Source organism: Eimeria acervulina, genomic scaffold, assembly GCF_000499425.1.
Source record: "Eimeria acervulina Houghton genomic scaffold, Eah_scaff1, whole genome shotgun sequence".
In the NCBI taxonomy this organism is placed as follows: domain Eukaryota; phylum Apicomplexa; class Conoidasida; order Eucoccidiorida; family Eimeriidae; genus Eimeria; species Eimeria acervulina.
In genome coordinates, this window is record NW_013550436.1 from 44972 (window position 1) to 61229 (window position 16258).

At 51.1% G+C, this 16258-nt stretch overlaps 4 protein-coding genes across 4 annotated transcripts in view; all 4 read right to left on the reverse strand.

The window, feature by feature from the left end:
• Positions 1 to 359, reverse strand: part of EAH_00000090 (Microneme protein etmic-2/7h, related) — a gene marked incomplete at both ends in the record, with an annotated part of 1642 nt that extends 1283 nt beyond the window's left edge. The window contains one exon of the mRNA XM_013397870.1: positions 278 to 359. Coding sequence (XP_013253324.1) covers positions 278 to 359 — 82 coding nt within the window. The remainder of the gene's footprint in view (positions 1 to 277) is intronic.
• A 2327-nt stretch (positions 360 to 2686) lies between these two features.
• On the reverse strand, positions 2687 to 6628 carry EAH_00000100 (hypothetical protein, conserved; the record flags this gene model as incomplete). The annotated part of the gene is made up of 11 exons (XM_013397871.1): positions 2687 to 2777; positions 3285 to 3559; positions 3700 to 3862; positions 3949 to 4025; positions 4132 to 4257; positions 4398 to 4525; positions 4708 to 4845; positions 4973 to 5006; positions 5268 to 5959; positions 6100 to 6412; positions 6626 to 6628. The coding sequence occupies 11 exons, from the start codon at positions 6626 to 6628 to the stop codon at positions 2687 to 2689; spliced, it is 2040 nt and encodes a 679-aa protein (XP_013253325.1).
• A 4158-nt stretch (positions 6629 to 10786) lies between these two features.
• Positions 10787 to 13321, reverse strand: EAH_00000110 (hypothetical protein; the record flags this gene model as incomplete). Its single annotated transcript, XM_013397872.1, has 7 exons — positions 10787 to 11208; positions 11435 to 11644; positions 11762 to 11848; positions 11965 to 12120; positions 12459 to 12583; positions 12838 to 12906; positions 12993 to 13321. 7 exons carry the CDS (start codon positions 13319 to 13321, stop codon positions 10787 to 10789), a joined length of 1398 nt encoding a protein of 465 aa, XP_013253326.1.
• Positions 13322 to 13777: 456 nt separating this feature from the next.
• On the reverse strand, positions 13778 to 15103 carry EAH_00000120 (SCY kinase (incomplete catalytic triad), putative; the record flags this gene model as incomplete). The annotated part of the gene is made up of 3 exons (XM_013397873.1): positions 13778 to 13926; positions 14029 to 14097; positions 14389 to 15103. 3 exons carry the CDS (start codon positions 15101 to 15103, stop codon positions 13778 to 13780), a joined length of 933 nt encoding a protein of 310 aa, XP_013253327.1.
• Between the last annotated feature and the right edge of the window lie 1155 nt (positions 15104 to 16258).

Sequence of the window (16258 nt, forward strand, 5' to 3'; positions counted from 1 at the left end):
CACCCCCCCCCCCCCCCCCCCCCCTAGCGATTCCAGCAGCCAAGCTGGCGCATGCAACACAAGTTTACTCTTCAAAGAATCCTTGAACCCCACGGGAGGCTTGACTGGTGCAGCAGAGCGGGAGTCCCGCCAATCAAACCTCCAGCAGTGGGAATGCAAAGGATTCCCAAAAGCACGGCACTGTAGAGTAACTTATTCTGCTCCACACAGAGACCTGAAGCAGCGCATCCCCCCAACGAAACTCAAAGGAACGGAATAGCCTATGTCGTTGCCTAACCTGGTACTTTTGTCCTGATTGCCAGAGTTGAAGGCAAGGAAAAAAGCAGGCCCAAAGCGATAAGCGAAAAAGCGCGAGCCATTGTGCGATAACACTGGACTATACTGTGGTTACGTTACAGTATACCTGGGTATAATAAAAATGAAATTTGAGGAATAATCTCTCAAAACAGTAATGGAGGAAGAAGCTTCACTTCCAATACCTGGAGGCTCGAGCTCAAAAGCAGACCGCGCACAGGGCTGCAGGCTGCCCGTAGGCAGGGTAGGTGGCTAGCACGCGTTCCCCGTTTTAATTGGGTGTTTTAAGTTCACAACTGAACTTTTGGAAGCTTTTAGATAGCTTATCAATTCGAGTCTCGTTGGGAATCCAGTGATCAATCTGTTTACGTCCGGGGAGTCCACCGTGGACCGCTTCGGACCACAGTTGTAACACCAGTTTCCCGGTGCAAGCATTCAGTTAGGACAACTCTGAAATTCGATGCTTTCGGCAGTCGTTTTCGTAGATAATATGTGAAAATGCAGCGCTTAATGAGGCTTTTCCGTCGGTAGCAGTTGCTCGTCCTCGAGACACACGGGGGGCAGGGGAGGGCGGGGGGAGGCGGGGAAAAGCAGAGGGAGCTGCACATACTTCGAATTGTGCTGTTAAAATGACTGCCGAATTTGCCTTAGGCAAGCTTCTGTCCTGGTTCAATGCAGTACACTCCAAGCGATGCAGCAGGGATGATTCGCAGCAAGAACCGTGTGGCATTACGATGCAGCAAATGCTGAATGGTGACCTTGTGATCTGGAAACGTCTCTGAAAGCGTTCACAGGTACATTCAGTTAAGCATATTTTAGCAACTGCACCATTTCTAACATAACAGCTTGAGTGTTCTCTGCGTAGCTGAGGAAATGTGATTAAAATGCGCCTGCGGGCAGTGTGGTGCGGAGTCACTGAGAAACTGTACCAGTGGGAGTACTAGACGTTACAAGAAGCTCTATAGATAGTAAGCAACAGAATTTTCATGCATAAAAAATATGGAGGAGAGCAATTACAGATGTAAATGGCACAGCAATGGCAACGAGCAGCTTCTTGGTGGGTGTATCTGCGCCCAGCAGGTAGACCCACCAAGAAGCTGCTCGTTGCAACAGCTCTTACGTACACCTGCCTAGCAGGCAGGTGTACGGAAGAGGTGTTGGAGTCAATTTTGAGCAAGGACGGTTCTCGCTTTCCAGCACATATATCTTTTGAGTAACAGAAATACATGGTGTTTGGGCGGATCCTTTCCAGCCTGGGGACCTAGACTTCGCCACTTGTGGAGGCATTGCCCCTTATTCTCCCGCAGTGAGGCTAGTTTCCCTCTTGTCATTATTGTAGTAGTCGTGCATGGGGAGTCGATATTTTAGGGGAGACTGACTATACAGTCTTTCGTTGCTAGACCTCTCGAGCAGTCTTCTGGCGTGCAGGCAATCAGAGACCTTATCTCCAGTTTCAGAAGTGAAGTTTGACCATCCGTGTTTCATTTCACTATCTTACTTTCAGTTCCACAGTTGGTTGTGTGAGGAGCGTCGCTGTGCACTGAAGCTTACTGTATTTGGAACTTAAGTCGGCCATCACATCCTGAGCTCTTCAACTCAATCTCCACACCTGTAGTTGAATTAGTTGACGCTCGTAAAAGAAGAAACGCTAAGATTAGCAACTTGTATGGTAAGGCCTGCGAGCAGCTACAGCAGCGTTGGCCTTCTGCCCCTTTGTCGTGATAATCCTAGCAGCTGGAACCAAAACAATATTCTGCATCAGTTCACTTGTGCGCTGGCCCTACTTGGCCAGGAATGGCGATTAACTCCTGTGGGAAAGGCAACCCTCCACACCGCTCAATGAAGCTGAAGAGGGGACTTTACTTCTTATGTACCCATACAGAATCGTCATGATGCAGTATACAGCTTACACAGAAGCCGCAACGTATAACTCGGCGCCTCCGTCTTGCCATATTTTAGACAGTGCTTCCCGACATAACCTATGGCCTCCCGGCAAGTGGTAGCCGTAACGGTGAGAGGCTGCAGGATCCCAGGGGAAGCGCCCAGGTCACGAACACACCATAGATAAGAAAGAACCAATGCATGATGACAAGTTCAGAGATTCCATATAAATTAGAAAAACAGTATGGTGAGATTTCGAGGAAATTCCGTGTCATCGCTGTCGCCAAAAAGTCATAGTATCGTCTGGAGCTCTCTGCTAGCAGCAGCAAGGCCAAGATGATCTCAGCTAGTGCGAATCTTTCTACACTCATAAGGACACTTAAACCCTGGCCGCACAACTTCTCAGACTGGATGCAGTGAGCTGTCAACCAGCTTTGCAGTTGTTTTCACATTGGTAATGGACCACTGCAGTTCGTGAAGCAAAAGCCACAACAATTCAGGCTAGTGTTTCTCAATCTACTTCTACTTCAAAGTGAACTTTAGGCTGTAGACGGAAAGCGGCATGTCGACCGCTCTCCAGGCCTTCGCTATCGTTTGTAAACCTGAAAAACGCACATACAAAAGACGCTCAGTCAAGACGTACATAGGATTTGCACTTCTGCCGGCCAACACACTCAGACGCAAAGCTCGAAGTATGGTAGCCATACCCGAAAAGAAACTGAACAGGTCCTGCACTGTAGCGAGAGTAGCCCTGCAGGTTGCCGTTTCCACGCAAGCGGAGGAGACTGGCTATGGATAGCAGCGGTCGAACAGAGATGCCTAGCCACGGACGACCCTGTGGAGACCATACGACGCCCAGCAAAATACGCATCACTCATTTATCGCCACCGAATCAATCGTGTGAAAATGATCGTCAACGTTCCTTGTGACAACGGTGTTCCGCCGTTGTCCCTGATGGCGACCATTTTGATGCAGGTGTAGCTTATGGGCTTCCGTACAGTGCAGAACACCCAAATGTTTGCAAACACCAACCACTTGTCCATGAATTGCCACAACGTATCCTGATACTACCTACATGCTGCTGACGAAGCAACCCGGCAAGGGCAGACCCAGATAACTCCGCAGCCATGGCGGGAAACTCCCTGGCTGACTTCTGAATAAGAAAAAAGCGGATTTCAAGCAGAGAATGGTACAAGCTGCGGCACAGCTGGCTGTTCCGGCCAGCTGTAGCTGGCAAGTCCCACATATTCGCCAGAACGGGTTGCTCCACTGATGCCGGAGGCATCGCTTGCCTGAAAGGCAACGATTTTATGGAACGGTGAGCACTAGAGCAACCTGTGTCGGGTACTAGTCTCCTCAATCGCTCATCCAGCGTCATCAAAGCCTGTGAAAACCATAGGCAACAACAGCGCAGGAAACCTTTCTATCGGTTCTGAGTTAAAATCAGACGAGCTCGGAAAGCTGCACCTGCAGAAGTCTTGTACCCAAAAGATTGCCAGTTTGGCAAACAAAGGTGTAGCCTACCTTCCCAACGATTCCTGGAGCCAGTGATTCAAAACGTCGAGAGTCTCTCTGTAGTGCAGCTACCAGTTCTGCTCGGAGACTAAGCCTGACGTTGCTTTCTACTTGTAGGGCTTCCCTGCAGCGCACCAGGTAAGCAGTGCATCCGTAGATGCCACTATCGTCTCTAATCATGCATACACCACAAAGTGGTTGCAAGCAGCCACCTGCTATTCCTTCCCTGGCCGTCAAACTGAATGACAAAAACCCCACCTGAGGAAAATGGTACGAATTTCCTTCTCGACAGACCGTTTCAGTTCCTCGCGCAGTGCTCTACGGTGCAGGGAGAGCTGAAATAACCACAAATACCTTGTGCAGCTGGTCTACCATTCCAACCATTCTCCACTGCATCCCTATTTTTTTTTAAAAGTACATTGGAGTGGGGTCGTTGCACACCTGATACCTCCGAGTTTGGTAGTCGTAAAGGGTGAGTGCCTTGAAAAGGATCACTTGGGCTATTGAACCAAATGACTGTCCGGAAGTTTTCAGAGGATTCGGTTGTTGGAGCTGGCGGAGACCCTTCTGAGTAACGAGAAACACGGACACTGCAAAACACAACCTTTGCTACCAACATTCTACAGCCACGATTTTCCATGTGCTACTGCTGTGCATCGCTTGCTGGCCTGTTAATCAAGAGCTGTCGAGCTAATGAGAAGCCGCACCAGCGCTTCTGCTAAGGACTGCCTAAACGCCGCCGTGCACACGTTAGAGGAGAGCGCATGCGCAGCAAACTCAAATGTGTTGGGAGGGCCAGAAGCATGCTGCCTGGTAAGCAAATCCGCCAAGGCGTCTGTAGAGGAGATAAATTCCCAGAACAACACCACAAATCACACACAATTTACGTTTGCAAGACGCGCGCATATTATTCCCTGTGCTGTCGGTTCCCGAAGCCGGTAGTCTGCAACCTCAGACAGTGGATAGTGTGCATTTGCCGCTGCTGTTTTGTTCCGAAGCAATGCATTTGGTCTGTACCGGCAATCTGCTTTACTGATGTATTTCGGGGCTCAATCCCTTGTACCAGACGACCCATTTTATCCCGACCATCATTCCGTCCTTCAGGTGGTTGCATGTTGATCACAGCTACCCGAGCTGCGGCAAGGACATCGCACCCTTCTCAGACAAAATAGTCCACATAAGCCGCGGCGCTCTTATGTCCCAAGCCTCGCCTTCACAGTAACTACTTCGAATGGGACACGCTTGCCTTCAGCGTTGCCAAGTTGGGTGCGAACTTTCGCACCAAGGGCTTCCAGCTTTGCGCTAGTCACCGGACCCTGCAGCGTCACGTTCAGCCAGTCGTGTGCCGTTTCACTGTTTCTGGAGAGTCAGAAAACGTCTTTGAATGGGCTCGCACGCGAAATTATAGGTTAACCATAAATGCTACACCTATGGATAAGTAGTGGCTTGAGTTCTTGAGCTGGGCATGCTAAGCAAATGACTGCTTCCCCAATAATTTACCGCGAGATGCTACCAAAACATTGAGACAATTAACCTGAATGCGGGTGCAACTCGAATTGACCACTTTTGGGAATTACCTCGAGGGCGATGATGACGAGCGGCAGTCGGCGATGTCGGGATAATGGCCCGGCGGATGTGGTTGGGTAAATGCGGGATTGTCTTGTGCTCCTGTTGGCTCCCTTGTCTAGAATCTCCTCGTTAATCAGCTGCCGCATTGCCTGTAATAGCTGTAAAACATCGTCTGGGAGGCGAACCTGAGCATTCACAGGCTTGGGCTCCGTCCGAAGTGATTTGTCTGTGGTCTGACTCGTGGCCAGTGTTATTGGTGGACTCCCCTCTTTTCTGCCGGAAGTACTCCCCATGCAGAGGAGCTCTCCAAATTCGTGACCTGCCCGAGAGTTATGTGACTGCGATGTGGAAACAACCCCCTCATCAAGAAGAGGTATAACCAGAACGTCGGCTGCCTCGACAAGCGTCAGTGCGACACTTTGAATCATAGCCGCTTCGGTCAAAGAGCATCTGCCCCCCGAAAGGTATCCTAAGGCCTCAGCGGAATCACGGGCTGTACCCCTGGTTGCACTTATACGAAAGTCTGTCACGGGACTTTCAGCCGATCGTTTTTCTGAGGCAAGCATGTCCTGGGTATAACGTGCTGATGCGGTGTCTTGCTTTGCTTCCAATACCGTGTCGTTTGCTTGGTCATGAACGGCAGATGGTAATTCGAGAGTCAGCAGTACGGCGCCCGAATGAAGCTTTTCCAGCCCAACATCTGGGAACAGGACACAAACGGGCGTCGTTAAGGAAAACAAGTGCGTACTCAATGACAACTATGGTTGCTGCCAGCAGATGCTTGAATTGTTCCTACAGAATTGAAGTTTCCGAGAAGCGCAATAAACGTATACAACACACTTGTTGCGGTGCACAGTTGGAGCCAGGATTGCTCCGATGTCCCTTGTAGCAGCTTCGTAGTCCCTTTGTTTTCAGCTGCATCCACTGAAAGGCTGCCGCACTGCTCCATGTCCAAAGAGCTCGCATCACAGCCTAGCAGATCTCTTACGGCCGGGCGCTTGAGAGGACGGCCAATGGTTATCACGAAGGGAGCTGCCCTTGGCGTATCCCCATCTTTCTCCGGCGCCCTTCCAGTCGGAAAAATACTTCGCAGAAGACCTAAGGCCTTCTTACTAGCTTCTCCGTGCACATGACGACTCAGGCTTTGCAGCGCCTGCAGCCACAACAGCGGGCACTGCGTCCGTACGAGATACCTTGCCGCATGAACGGAGCCACCCACTTCAATGAAGATGTTAACGCTGGGAAGAAAAAAGGGCATCGGGGGTGGGGACGTGCTAGCCCTTCAGCACACCTCGCACTTCGGCAGCTGGGCCAAGGAACTGGGCTTCAAAATAACCTATGCATAAATGCACAGATGAGACAGTACCATGGTGTCGAAGGTTCTAGCAGGGCTTGCGGCGACGAAAATATTTACGCGTGACAAGCTGCAGGATCTAGCCTACTTGGGTCCGCATGCATGATCCGTCTGTGGATCCTAGACAGACGAAGGCAGCAAAGAGCCCCCACGCTAAGCGCATCTTCGCAAAAGCGCATTTGCCCTGTTGCTCATGTGAGCGGAATTGCTCTCCCGCGGGTTTCTGAGGGTGCACAATACCACCAGCAACCACAGAAGCCCGCATAGAAGGCCAGCTAAACAGCTCTGGTGGGTCCTGTAGAGATACAAGTACTGGAGCGCACTTTTCCGTGGTACCACTTGGAAGGTACGGGGCGCGTCCATGTATGGGGATCAAAAGAGTCAGCTGCAGAACGTCCTGTGCGCCTCACAATGCTCCCTACCGTTCCTGTGTGCTTTCGATTTTGAGAAAGTGCATTGGGAAACTCAGTGTCAGGAAAACTGTGGACGTGGAGCTCCCCCTTAATAGAAGGAGGTAAGAGTATCTCTAGGCAAGACGTCGGTCACCCGGGCACTTTGGCTGTTCCACAAACACTTCAAAACACAAGAACTCAAATGCCCCTAAAACATTTCATTTGCTCTGCAATCAGGCGGGGGGGAGTGCCACCGTAACATGCCGCTTGTCTCGAAAGGGGCGCCTCAAGGCCATGTGGGGCCCTCAAGCACCGCCGACTAACCCAGACACAACGGTACACAACATCTCAGGATGAGTACAAAATTCCAGAATACACGCCGAAAGTTCCAAGTTTGCTAGTAGATGTTCATTTTCTAGGAGTCAGGCCTTGCAGCCTTCTTCCTTGTCAGCAATGACACTCCAGAGGTACCTGCAGCAGCAGTTACCGGCCGTGTCCTTCATAAAGGTATTCGCCGTGAAATAGTGTTCGTATAAAAAGGAATTGAAATTGCGGCAGAATCGTGCTGGAGTGATCTTGGGGCTCCTGCAATGTGTGTTAAAACACAATCTTCAGCTCTAGCGCTGAACTGGTGGCACAACCCGTTGAGCCCTGATCTCTATATGCCTACGAGGAAGGCGTATTTGTCTAGATACACTAATGCGCTGCTTACATTCATTAATGTACCCTCCACTTTGTTTCCGCCTCATTAGAGCGTCGGTAGTGCGTGACTTCCAGCACTGGGGGGCACGGCGCACGATAGTAGCTCTTTCGCGTGTAGACAGCTTCTGGGTTTCAAGGGGCCAGTACTGCCTTTCCTTCTCATTCCCTTTTTTGTCATCTCTATGCCTCCGAATGTCGCCAAGCTGTTCATCACTGGTCTGGGCTGTAACGAGAGCCTTCGCCCTCAGTCAATGTAGCATTGCCTGTTCAAAGTAGGTACGCGTACTTCTTCTCGGTGGAGGCTTGCTCCTGGCGGCCAAATATGTGCGAAAGAATTGTCTACTGTGTTGTTGCATGCATCAAAATGGGGCTGGGGTGTTGCCTTGCAGCAAGCGTTGCTGCTCGAGGTCCTGCTGCCTGGGGCAAGCTGCCTCCTGCTCACCTTACCAGCAACTGGCATTTCAGTAGCAGACCTCAGAAGACTCTCGGCTGGGTGGAAGGTAAAAATCCCCCTAAATGCTTTGGCCCAGAAGTTGAGTTGACGAAGCGCAGCTAACGAGACATTCTGAGCACCTTCCTCCAAATGTGAGGGAAGGGGGCGAGTACGCATGCATAATAGTACGTGATAAGCACGCTGATGCATAATCAGTAAATGAGCACGCAGCTAGCCATTATTCTGCACCTCGGCGCCGCTTCCATATTTCCACACTTCCAGTGATGGGGGTTGAGTTTAGTGCGTGTGCGTTGAGTCAAGTGCCTTACGAGTTTGTGCTACCTGCCCTTAAGCGGCAGTTGCTCGTGAAGCTTTTGCACTTTACGAGTAGTAAATTGCAATCCAGGAAGAACAACACGGAAGAAATCGTAGCGCTGGACAAAGGTGAGTAGAGAAGCATCGGGCAGGTCAGGCACTTGCATGCAGACTTTCGAAAGCAATTTAAGTGGAGGACACTCTGCTGATACGCCTGCAATCATCCAAACCAACATCTCTGGCTTTGTGGTCCTTTTGGGCACCGTTGCAGGTAGGACGCCAGGCCAGTCTGTTGCTCTAGGCTCTCTGAAGCTTCGCTTCCTGGTCGTGGACTCCATTAGTGACTGCAGGGGCTGAGATCTATTCCGTTCGAAGAAGTGCTGTCACGCCTGCAAGTGACAGCAGCATCAGGAACTGATGCCGCCTACCCGTCGCCTGTTTACTGGATAACAAGAAATCTGGGTAAACAAGAACTTTCTTCGCAGCAATGTGCTTGAGCCGGAGTGCATATAAATGTTCTGCGTAGCGCGTTTCTGCTTCCCAGCAAGACGCCGAGCTGAATCGCAATCCCATATAACTGTTTCCCGGCCAGGCAGTTGCGTTGAGGGACAGATATGCTTGCTGTAACCCTTCTTGGGAGTTCCAACGAATTTGAGACATTTGCTCTGCACCGGCTGTGGCAATGGCGCCGATACACCTGGTAATGGCGACACCGCCCAAGGCTTCTACAGGTCAATTGTCTCTTAGTGGTGGTGCATAGAAAGCAAGGGAGGAGTACGACTCAGCTACGCACCCGGCCGTCGGCGGAAAGGGGCATTAATTAAGGGTAGTTTACTTCTAAGCCATTTGCACAGTGGCACGGGAGTGTCCGCTGGTTTTAGTGAGTCTGGCGGCGTTACCGTCCCTAGCGATGCATCGTGCTGCAACCCGACAAAGTGTGCTTCTTCGAAAGCCGTGAAGAGCAGTCGGAAGGCTAGAAAGTGCAACGGCGCATGCGCAGTTACTCAGCTCAGCAAATTAGGTCAAGTGTCGCTTCGTGCAACATCTCACAAGCGCAACCAAATGATTGTGGTTCTTGAAGCCATGGGAACTTAACTGTTTTGCGAATCGTCGTACGAGCCTTTGCTATATCAAGAGCGATCAACGTCTACTAGGCGTACCTAGGATGCTACCGATCCCTGAGACTTTTTGAGAGGAAATGCGAGTTGCTTGTTCCGGAAGGAAGCAGCCGACGCATCTGAGTCCACTTGGACAGTAGGATTTGAAGCTACAGACAGTGAGCACAACGAGGCCATGCGCGAGGTACAGTTAGGTTCTGCTCTTACCACGTATATACAATAGTTGGAGTGCAGTTGCTGGTAACCAGAGCTTGCCCCCACTACTTTATTACCTGGTATAACGGTTAACAAGGTCGAAGCCGAGCAGGGTGTAGAGCGTTGACGCGCAGTGAATGCTACAGCGCCTCCACAGCCTCATGCTTCGCAACGGCCTCACTCTAAGCAGCAACTAATTATTGCTAGGAAGTCGACTGGAGCAGGGTGTTGGTCCAGGCTAGGGTTTGGGCCTAGTCGCACAATAGAATCGAAGTTCCACTGCCCTTTCGGCGTCGACCGGGTAACCTGAAAAACCCGACAACTGGAGACTGGGGGCGACCTGTGACAAACCACAACTTGCTTTCATACCATCTATGCTCAACGCAAATGCAAAATTTAGCCGGTGCCCCCGCTCAGCTTCCTTTTGGTCCCCGATGCCTCGTGGTCAGATACAAGAGGAACGCTAGGTTGACGAGCTTCAGAAGATACCACTGTGAGTACGCCAAATACCGTTTCTACACCCATGAAGTGACGCAAAATTGTCTGATGTTTCTTTCGCAACCATCTACGGTCGGAAAAAGATGCGTTCCTCAGCACAAGCCAGCGAGGCAAGCTCTCACTGCGCTGAAGGCAGTAAATATTGAAATACTCCCCTACCTGCAACAGAGGATTCAAACTGAGCAACTACAGCAAGCGCACGTTTCCAAAAGATTCGTTCTTTAGCGCAGGTGTGTCTCGGACTGGCCGTCCTTCACACAGAAAAAATCGATACAGAATCTTTCGATTCCTAGAAAATGCGCTGGGCATATGCTAGGCCTCCACAGAGCTTCAAAATTACTCAGATTCCCTATTGGGGGCCGGATTCGCTTATTAGAGTGGGTGTTCCGCCGACTTGGCCTTCAAAGAGCAGCAGTTGTGAACAGTGTGGATCACTGCGAATAGAACAGTGGTACAGAGGCACGGTACCGGCAAATTGCCTTTGCACTGCGAATAGCCCTCGAAGCCTTCGAAACCACTGCTACAGGTTCCGCTGTGCTGCCTCTCTCTCAACAGAGGCGAAAAAGTCATCTGTTGAGAGGGAGGCCTCCACGTTCGATGCAGAGTCTGGGACGCAATGCCCCCTCTTTGCTCTCGATCTTGTCCCGCCTCCTCCTCCAATGGCAGCCATTAGCGGTGCCGGCCCTGCTGTCTGGATGCGCACACTGCCACTGGAGCCTCTCCTAACGACGGAACCTTGAACATCAGTACAACGCCGCGGAGATTCGCCCTCTGCAGTGCTATCCTGTACCAGGTGGCCCCCAAAATTGTTCAAAATACCCTCCCGTGGCGGCACAGTGGCCCAACCAGCGCCGCTCCCAGAAGTAGGGCTTGACGAATGCTTCTGTGTTTCAAAGCCTGGGAGTGTTTCCCACGCGTCCGCTGGAATCTCCATGTCGTCACCTGAAAGACAAATTCTCATTCTGTTTTTCGTCCTCCCTTATGCTAAACCCTAGCTACCTCTAACTGGCATCCGCTCGCAGAATTCAAATGAGTGGATAGACTTAGAGCAATGACTACTACAGGCAGGACAAACATCATGGAAGTAATCTTGAACACGAGATGAACTTCATGCGATACACGGTAAATGGCGTGACACGTTGCGCACCCCACGAATTTATGGGTTCACGTGCATCTTTAAAGTCGTCAGTTGACCGGCTACGGGGCGAACTGGAAGTAGGAGCTGGAGGTGGCTGAGGAGGCTGTGCAGGATGAGAAGGCCCGCCAACTCCAGTGGATGAAGTCTCTCCAATCGTTCCCAAAGATGCAATATGGCTGCTGCCCCTCCTGCTTCCATGCGTGAGAAGTTCTGCCGAATCGGGCTGTTGTTTGCTGAATCCTGCGAAGTAGGCCATGCAAACCAAAGCCCACGCTGTCAATTCATTAAAAAGTAGCTCCCTTGCTGTCCGCCGGGATATGCCTTGTGCTGCTAGGCTCGACCAGCTTCGGCACCCACCTATGGTTAGTCCCAGGCTCTTCATTGTTGCCAGCCACCCATCTGATGGCTTGCATTTGCCTTTGTCCAGTTGATTTGACTGATCTCCTGCAAAATCAGCAAGCTCTCGCAGCCTCACAAGAGGTCATCGGCGTGTGAGCAAAATCGGGTGCACAACCGTAAAACAGACTAGGCTCAGTGTAAGAAATGTGGCCGATGTTCACCTGCTTCTGTTCTGTGGAGTACTGGATGTGTTTGCTCTTCGGCTCTCGCTTTAGCTGCAACTGTTAGGGCATGGATGCATGCTGGGGTCGAGGAGACAACTGCAGCTGACGGAGACAGAAAGCAAGATGAGGCGGCAGTAAGCAAAGTCACCACGCCTGGCAATGGCAGCGAATCCGCACAATAGACACTCGCCTGCATGACGCACAGGAAGACATGAGGTGATTCGAAACGCAAATGAATTCCGCACGTGTACAGAACAGGAATACGCCTGCCCACATATTCAGTCCCACGATAATTAGAAGGAGTGCAGGCCGGGCGGCACTGAATAACGCAGCAAAGGCTTTACCTCCAACCCAGCAAGTCGGATACTTTCTTCTGGATCTCGAAGGGATGCTGACAGGATGTCCACTAACAACGGCGGACACCCACGCGTAGCACTCTCCCTAATGCTCATTGCCGCCGCAGCCGCAGCGACGACAGCCTCAAGGCGAACCACACTTGCAGCGTCTCGCATCCTTTGCTCGAGCAGAGCAAAGGCAGTAGAGGTCTACAGCGCCAAGGAACACAGAAGAAGCAAACGTTCGCACAACATCAATGCCATAGAGCGCTCTCTGACGACTATAAAGTATACGGACGCAAACCGGGTAAACACCTCGGCTACGCCGTCATCCTTTTTTCTGGTCCCCTACGCCACTAGTTTGCAAAACAACTTTTATACTGCCGTGCGGCTCCTGCGGAGTTTGTCCGCTCCCAGGACCACACTCACCTGCGGCGCATCGCGCGGCAAACGCGAAACATAAAGTGACAGAATGCGTGAGGTGAAGGCCCTAATAGGAGGCGCGGAGTCCTCGAGACCGAGAGTCAATGGCGACCATGTGCGAGCAAAAAACTCGTCAGGTAGCAAACTGTGCACTGCAGGTAGCTGGGAAAGCAAGGCGAATCTGAGCAGCGCCAGACGTACAAAGGTCTGCAAGCAGTAAATCGGGGAGGTCGACGCCTGAAATACTAGAGGAAAAATCACGCTTACCGGATGGCCCTATCCGAGCTATCAAAAGCATGGGTCAGCACTTCCGAGAACAGTTGTAACGGCACCGCCGCCTCCTCTCTTGAGCAACTGCTGCGGTTTACCAGGCTTCCTGACGGAGTAGACAAAGGCGTTACAATGGACATGATGCACTTGAGGATGTTACAGTGATACGCCGAAGCGCTGATGTTCATGAGCAATAACGCCAACTCAGGAAGTAGTAAGTGCATAGCCATGCCATACGGTATCTGTTGTTGCTGGAGGGCTGATGGAAGTTGCTGCTCAAAAAATTTCTCCTTGTCCACATGACTCTTGACAGGAAAAGCTCGCATAAATGCCAAAAATTGGCAGCAGACATCCCCTGCCACAGATAATTCAGGCATCCAAACTATTATGCCGTCTTCAAGGCTGTTCGGTGCCCATCAACACAAACAGAAAGTGCCGCAGCGTGCTTTACGTCGGGCCAAAATAAAGTTCACTAGAAGATATGCGTACGGATGCTCAATATTTCTCTTTCTGCCTGACAAAGGAGCTCAAAGTGCTGATATTATGTGAGAAACACTACGCAAAGTAGCATAAAGTTTCCGGGTGTGCTTCTCACAGATGTCAATCGAAAAACTACACTCGTGCAACCGGTCTATCTGCATAGGTTTGCGGAGAGAACAGCATAGAAAGCGTGCCTGTAAAGCATGGATCGCCTCCATCAATCAACTTGGATAGCGGAGCAGCACTTCCGCTCGAATCCAAAATCTTCCGCATCAATCGCTGCAAGGGAAGGGCCAACTGGCTCATGGCCTTGTGGAACGTTGCATCGCTAAGACCAATTGAGAGACCACAGGAAATAGCATCACTTCGCTTAGACCGTAGAGGCCGGCCGGAGCTATAAGGGTCCCGAAGACACTCATGCCACCAGGCAAACACGGAGCAAAGCCCCCATCTGAAAAGAGACACCCCGTTTGCATGATCACACTACCACCGAGTTTTGTAGCAGATGCCCTTTTGCACTAAATGCCCACATCACGCAAGGTGCAGTTCTAACCTGTCAAGATAGTCTGGTGGAGATCCTGCAGCGGGCCTTGGTGGTTCCCATCCCTGGACTGCGCTTGCACTTGACAGCAGTAACGAGTAGAACCCCGGCCACTGCACATCCTCCAAAGCGCGCGTCAAAACAAAGGAGCTCAATTTCCATTTTCCTGCAGATGAAATGCAGTACTGGGCCACCAAGGGGGCAATTGTCCTTATGCTTCTTGCGTAGATCTCAAGCGAGTGCTTCTCTCGATGCTACGCGCACAGTGGTGATCTAACGGTGGTGCCTCGCCCTGTGGGTTTCTGTCGCTGAAATACTCTAGCCCCCTGCTTTGCTGACCCTCATTTATTTTCATGATTGCACATTCCTCACCATGCGGAGTGACGAATATGGAAAAGGGCGAAACCTCGCCGTGGACCAGTTTGCACTGGTCGTGGAGAAAGGAGATGCTCTCCGCCAACTCGAGAAAGTTCCAACAGGTGTTGGCGGCCACTTCAGCGGCAGCAACTGCTGCAGCCTCCGCTTTACGAGTGAAATCTGACATTTCATTAATTGGTGCTGTGGGAGGACCGCATTTCTGCTGCTGTGGCAGCGAGGGGGGCCGCTTAGCAGCCAAGTCTTGCTGCTGCTGTTGCTGTCGGCTTAGGTGCACAACGTGTACCAGGGAAAAACAGCATTCGGTAACAATGTAAAGCGCATTGCTGGTTTCATAGGTGGCAAGTACCTTCAGGAGGTTAGGATGGAGAAGTGTCTTGCATTTTGCGAAGTGGTTTTTCGCCTGATCAAAAGTGTGCTGGGACACTGCGCCGTTGCCTTTGAACGGTGGTGACTGCTGTTTGGCACGTTTCAGTGCAAAGACAGACACCTGAGATGCGTTGCCTGGATTAAGCAATGCATCCAGAATGGGATGCTGGCGACCAGTTGCTTCCGCAGCTGCGCTGGTCTGTTGCTTTGTGCTGGTCGCAGAAAATTGAACGAATCCGCCAGGTAGCTCAAATCCATAAGGTATGGCGGATCCGAGGGTATAAGGGAAGTTTGTTGGTAGATCCCCCCATGATGAAATGCTTTTCCACAGAGACTGCAGCATCGCTTTCAATATAGGTGGAGGAATGCCGTCTACAACGGAACTGCAGCCAGTTGCGGACAACAGCTCCTCAGTACGACCCCTACGGAAGGAGACAATGCATCTACGTTAGTTAATTCGTCTTAGGATGCTGGAATGAAGCAGTGTCAACTCCTGTTGTGTCGAATGTGACTGGATGCCGCGTCGTAACTTGAAGCAGCTGATATAGATCACGAGTACCGGCTCAGCATTAGGTGCAGTACCCAGTTCAGTCGGATATCTAACCGTACAGAAAAACAAGAAGACAAAAGCCACTAGATGCGAGAGCCGGGAGTTCTTGTGATAAACAGAACTAGTCCTTCTTTCGGCGTGCGTTTCCATTTCAGTCTCATCCAGCCCCAACCACTGTCACCTGCTCGGGAACGTTTTTTTTCTGCGTCTACAGTATTATTTCCGTTCCCGCAGTGCCGTATGCGTTTCCTGTTGAAGTTCCAGGCTTATTTTGATGCATTGGACGTTAGTTTTCCCCAATTCCTGCCAAATTCCTCCCTACCTCTCCGTTATTGACTCCTCTGCCCGCGCACTGGACTCGTGAACAGCGCGTACTCTGCTGCAACTACGTTAAGTCCCACGTCCACTTACTACGGGAGCACTCTACATCCACGCACTATTCCCAACGAATATTCCCTAAATCATCCTAAGTTGTCAAGTAACATTCTGTACAGCATATTCGAGTCCTATTTTCTTAAAAGGGAAAAACCGAAGAACAACAAATTTGACCCATAGTGCGCCAGCGCCTAGGCGGCAGTGCCAGCCTCACTACCAGCCCCGAACCCTGGATTGCTGCCGAGCACTCGTAGCCTCATAATCTTAGTATCTGTAAATTGGTTTGATTTATCTAATATTATAGCATTTGTACCCTCCGGCAAGGCAGACCTGTAGAGGGCCCATTTGAGGTCCATTGTAGTGCCTGCCCACTACAGGGCTGGCTTTCCTGCTGTTGCTTTTTTCTCTTCCCTTCTCACCTAGATACCTTGCTGTTAGGAGGCTCCAGAAGCCTCCTCACAGCAAGGTACGCTGTCACCATCATCATAATCGTTTGACTATGTTCTGTACGACAGTTAGAGATTGTCATCGAAGGCTAGGGCCGCCCGTGTGCGCGACGAATTCGCGTCCGCC